General features: G+C 47.0%; 2 protein-coding genes across 2 annotated transcripts; one reads left to right on the top strand and one right to left on the bottom strand.

Moving 5' to 3' along the window:
- Positions 1–1013: 1013 nt before the first annotated feature.
- On the bottom strand, positions 1014–4868 carry CCR75_006883 (uncharacterized protein; the record flags this gene model as incomplete). The annotated part of the gene is made up of 1 exon (XM_067964948.1): positions 1014–4868. One exon carries the CDS (start codon positions 4866–4868, stop codon positions 1014–1016), a length of 3855 nt encoding a protein of 1284 aa, XP_067817185.1.
- A 287-nt stretch (positions 4869–5155) lies between these two features.
- CCR75_006884 (uncharacterized protein) lies at positions 5156–5748 on the top strand. The gene is made up of 2 exons (XM_067964949.1): positions 5156–5531; positions 5608–5748. The coding sequence occupies exons 1-2, from the start codon at positions 5169–5171 to the stop codon at positions 5734–5736; spliced, it is 492 nt and encodes a 163-aa protein (XP_067817188.1). The 5' UTR covers positions 5156–5168; the 3' UTR covers positions 5737–5748.

Here is a 5748-nt window from a genome sequence, read left to right as displayed (position 1 = left end):
GCAATGCTTGAATCTGTTCGAAGCCTATGTCTACGCCTACGCAGTATCGCAACGCGTTTGACTGCAACAGCAATACAAATATCCTATAAAACACATTGGCGTTAAAAAGGGATATGAGCTCCGACAATGTAAAGCTCCTTGACGAGCTACAGTCTAGAAATCGTGGATGTATTAAGATGCTCGTGCGAGGTTGTTGTATCGATGCTTTTAAGGCGGTGGGTTACAATAAAGATGTAGAATTACTGCAAAATTTCCGAGCAAGAAAGCGTCTGAGTACGGCTCAAATAATTCGATGTAAACGCTATAACTTTTTTGATCGTGGTGAACTCATTTCTATCCCTCCTCGCCAAAGAGTCATTCGTAAGAAACAATAAATTTTACTTTTGTTAATAGGTCTCAAAAAAAATAGCAATCAACAGGACATTAGGGCAAACGTGTACGCTAAGCAAGTATGGGGTACCTCATAAGGAACATTAATTTTACTGTCGATGCTTTATATTGCTGTTGTTTTAGTTGAACAAATACTTTATTGAACCAATCCTTACATTCACCATGTTAAAGGTTTCGCCCCGCGCCAGCAGTTCCAATGCTTGCAGTAATTCCATCTTTCACCCGCCATGCTTGACTTAATTTTAATAAAAAAGACTAGAAGTGATTGCAAAGCAGAAGTTTGAAAATCACGCAATTTTTATTAGCTCGACCTCTCACGCGCAGAATAATTGACACTTGAACGGCGTGTTCCCAAACAACGATTTTCATCGTGTTTTTTTGTCAATGTTTTTAAAGGAATTTGCGCATAATTTCGGCGAATTAATAATTTATTCCGACGACATCGACAGAGGTGACGTATTAATTAGCGTATGATTTTGTTAAATCACCCCGTAGCGTCACCATACGAAAAAATAAACCAGAATCCATTTTACACTATAGAATGAAGGAAGCGATTCTAATAAACCAATCAATCGCATTCTAAACTTCGTTTCGGGATGGAGTGATCTCCAATGACATTATGATCAGTCCTTGTCCGCCACAATAGGCTCAAGAAGGACACCCCATCGACTGTCCGTCGCAGCACGCACAGCAGCCTCATAGCTTTTGCGACGAGGATGTCTTTGCCCAAATTTCAATGCAAATGATGCAGGCACGCGCTTGGCCTGCGAATCACCCGTCTTTTTCGTCTTTCGTATCCGTGTCGACGTCATTTCTTTCTCTCTAATCTGAGAGCCTGGTGCCACTACCACCCCCAATCCTTCCTCAAGCGATCGCTTAATAAACGCCAATTCCTTTGCAATCATGGCCGGCAAGTGCTGGTGCAAAATCAACAAGGAGCTCACAAGCTTTGTCTTAATCGGTAAACCGTGACGGTGACAAAAGAGTGCAATGCGAGCAAGCTCTTCTGGGCTAATGGCACCCGTGTCGCCGACAGAAGGACTTGGATCCTTTCTTCGAACGGCTTGTTCGTCGTTACTTTTAACTTGCTTCACAGCAAACGCCACTTGTTTCGCAAGCTCGCCCAAAACAGCCTTTTGGAACCCATGCTCCCGTACATCGTCTAGTATAATTTGACCCGTCGACTTGACAGCAGACGACTGCGCAGGTTCCAAACGCTCGAGACGTAAACAGCTCTGAAGGGTCCGCAAATACGTGTGACCACTCGGTCGAATAAAGCTGCGACTCCGAAGTTTTTCAAATAACTTGAGACTCGTTACAGATCCAGCAAGTTCATCTCGCGCGTCGGCACAATAGTCCATCGCGGCTTCATAATGCGCAATATTTAGCGGAAAGGCTATGCTTTCGCGCTCAAAAAGGGCTCGCATTGCATCAAAGTGACCAATTTCGCCATAAATAAACAATAACATCTCAATCGTATGTTGTTGAAAGCGTGGTGGCGTCTGCGTTAACGACACATTGTTCGTACCGTCCACGTACGTTTGCAACAACTTTTCTGCTTCGACGAGATGATTCTTTGCAACCAAAGCATTTGTGACGCGAATGACCCGATTCGGATGGATCTGCTTTAATCCGTGAAAGCGCGCTTGTTTTAATAAAAGCGTTGCGGCCAAGACGGGATTATTGGACTGACAGAGTTGATGAAACAACGCTTCAAATACGTCCACGGATGCACTGTCATTATAGAACTCGACAGCCTCGTTATAGCGATGACTGCTCACAAGCACATCCAACGCCATTTCCATGGTACAACCAGGTAAATGCTGCACAGCTTCACGAAACGCGTCATTTTCATGCGCGAGGGCAAGAGACAATAACAGCGACCTTGCCACATTCGACTCAACGGTCTTCACTGCACCCGTTTGATCGCACAAAGCCATCAACTCATCGCGAATCGCTAGTACTTCATCAATGCGACGCTGACGTGAAAACGCGACAAGCGCGGCATTGCGCGCATATGAATTCGGTTCAAGGTTAAGTGCTCGCATGGATTGGTACAATGCACCAACATCGTCATGATCCCCAATCGTGGCTTTAATTGAAATGGCAATTGAAAGAGCTTCGCCGTCTAACTGCTTCCCATGCACTTGAAGCATTTGTCGACAAATATCTTCGCTCTTGTCCATGAGCCACTTGACATTCGTCGATCCTTTTTCCATCTTGGGTTGTCGTAGTAAAGCAAGAATTGCATTCTTGTATAGACTTAGTGGAACCACAACTGCTTCTTCACTGGATTGCAAAAGCTCGGACGATGGTTTGCCAGCTTGAACGTGGTTTTGATGCGTAGGACGTACTCGTAAAGACGGATGATTCACTGTCGCATCAAAAAGCTTCAATGCGAGGTCTAATCGATCCGCATTCTTACACACGTCGGCAGCATTGGCAATACTCTCGACACTACTTTGATTTAAACGACGCGAGTGCTTAAACTCACTTGCAAGAGCATACGCAACGCGCCACTCATTGCTCTGGTTTTCATGCATTTCTTGCAACAATTTCGTTCGACGACGAATTACTGGACGTACGCCATGACGAAAGCAGTGCATGAGCCACTCCCGACCAAGACACCAATTGTCTGCTTCAAGGAGCTTCGAGACCGTGTCCCCTGTACATACGTCGGCATTTTGAAGCGCGTCGAGATCGAGCAAGTTTAATACTCTACGCATCAAATTCCAGCTTTTAAATCGAATACACGCGTCGGTTGTTGCGCGGACAATCGAGTCCGTCATTGGAAGCCCACGCGCGTGCATCATGTCCAAGTACGTCTCAATCTTCTTGGTTTGATCGTCTCGCGCTTTCGAGAGGCCACTGATCACCCCGTTGAATAAAAGCACCTCGTTCTCGCTCTCTAAATCGCTTTTACTGCCAGGAAATACCGCCATGTCGCGAGTCTCTTCATCCTCACCTTCGTGTTGAAAAACAACGTCTTCGCTCCAGCTTTGCTCCGCGTCATCAATTAGTTTTTCGAGCATCTCTGTCTCGCCAGTACTTGCAAACACCCCCGCAAGACTCGCATAAACTGGAGGTAAAAGAACGGGCACATTCGCCGACATAATTTGCCAAGCGCGTGTAGCATCCCGTGTATTAAGCGCTGGATCGCGCACCGAGTCTCTTGACAGAGCATTAAAGAGCGCAATATAAATCCCCACGTATTGCGACACTCGACGCGTGTCTTTGCAGCTCTCGACATACTCGTTAAACAAATCCACGGCCTTTTGCGTGTTTCCTGATCGTCCCTGTGCACGAATTGCAGTCGCATAAGCTCCTTGATGGATCTGACCTGGTTCAAAGAGCTTTTGAAGGTGTTCAAAGACACTAAGCGCGAGTTGCGTATCCTTGGCGTGACTCAATCCTTGCAAGATTTTGTTGTATTTCATAGGCACTGGATTCGATTCCTTCATCGCGACAATCTTGTGCCAACACGCCCACGCATGTTGCGAGCGATTCGCGCCAGTGTACGCCAACATGGCGCGACCAAGACAAAACACGCTTGGATTCTTTTCCCCGCTCTCGAGCATTTGCTCAAACAAGCGCGTGGCTTGCCAGTAGTTTCCATTCGTCACGAGCTGGTCAATTGTGCTCGTGTAAATGGCTTCGTCTAAGCTAAGGCCCCGTTGCGTGGCTGTAGCAAAGCTCTGAAGTGCTTGCTCGAGCTGCTTATTAAACACTTGAGCGCGAATGAGTTGACTAAAAGCTTTATTGGTATCGAAACGATGATCCTGCTCTTCCATTTGAACAAAAAGTGCCATGGCCGTATCCGGACGATGTCCCATGCCCGCAGCACGTATTGCCGCTGCGTAATAGTCACCCGAAAGCTCCACTCCAGCCTCACGAAGCTGTTTCATGATACTTAGCGCACTATTCGCGTCTTGGACCTGTCCACAGGCTTCCATGATGGCATAAAACGCAGCAGGCGACAACTGCACGCCCATGGTTGTTGCTTCACTGGCCAATTGAACGATTAAACCCCAATGCTCTTTGGCCAAGTACGCTTGAATGATAAAATCGATGGTGGCGCTAGTAGGAACAAGGTCATCGACCAGCATGTTATTGAGTAGGCCGGGGAGTACCTCGACTTTGCCCATTCGCGCGCAGGCAGCGATAGCACGCTCGTACATGACAGAATCGAGTGCTGGTAACGCTTTATCTTTGTCCACACGATCTAAGAGCTTGAGCGCCTGACGCCACTTGCCTGTCTCGCGGTACGAATCCAATTCAGTTAGCACATTGGCCATGGGATCGTTCGTCTCTAGCGTCACGTGTGTAATGCTCTCGGAGGACATGGCACGACAAGGCCATGAGAAAGTATAAATTGTAGCACCAATATGCGTATGATGCATATTTAAATGCTTAAGACGCGCGACTTTCGTTGGCTGCGCTCGCTGGCAGAGCGTCATGAGACGGCGCGCACGAAGCATCTGGTTACAAGCACGTAGCTGCGTCTAGAAAAGAGTTTAGAGTATGCAACCAATTGCTGCTGATACGCAGCAAGACAATCAATCTGATGCTTACGTTCTAGAGGTGCTAAAACACGCACAAGCTGCTTCACGTGCACGTAACGACAAGTGAGCTGCTCGTAAAGTTTGCTTGACTGATGTTTGAGTGGCAGGCACTGGGAGTACCACACATGGGGTACATAAAGTGTAGCCATTGCATCATCCCAGTCATATCCTTGTCTAAGTGCCTTCATCGAGTCAATCGGTCACCTCATCAGCACAATGAAGGCCGACAGACTGGAGAATCCAAACACAATGCTGCATTCGAAACGTCTGCAGTCGACTAGACGTGGATATTCTGCATCCGAGACGGTTACGTGTGCGTCTCCCAACGCCACGCACGTGCGCTCCCGTCCTAGGGGTACACAAGCAACTTCCGTTGCAACTAGTAGGCAAGAGGCTGATTGGGCATTGGCGCAGCAGGAAGTTAGGCCAGAAATGCAGGCTAATTACGCAAAGGACAGGGTAGCAGAAGCAGACGATCAAGGGTTTGTTCCTATCTCGAAGCTTCATTTTGGTGCTTTTGGGGATGTACGAACGATGACACTCGAAACAGTCAACTTTTTGATTCGAGTGCTGGAAGATGTATGGCTTTGTATCTCTGCAAAGATGCAAGGATGTAAGTTGGAGAAGTCATCTTATTGCTTCACATATGTTGCAGAGAAAGCAGGAGCTGTTGGTTGAGAATCGAAACGTTCGAGTAAAGGCAAGCTACGATGTGTCGAACGATGAAATCGACAATTTAAAAGAGGTAGAAGTAGCTTTGGATGCAAAAGAGGAGAATATGTGACTGGATTGTTTT

This window comes from Bremia lactucae, linkage group LG11, assembly GCF_004359215.1.
Source record: "Bremia lactucae strain SF5 linkage group LG11, whole genome shotgun sequence".
In the NCBI taxonomy this organism is placed as follows: domain Eukaryota; phylum Oomycota; class Peronosporomycetes; order Peronosporales; family Peronosporaceae; genus Bremia; species Bremia lactucae.
The sequence above is the reverse complement of the archived record's forward strand: the minus strand, read 5'-3'. Positions and strand labels throughout refer to the sequence as shown.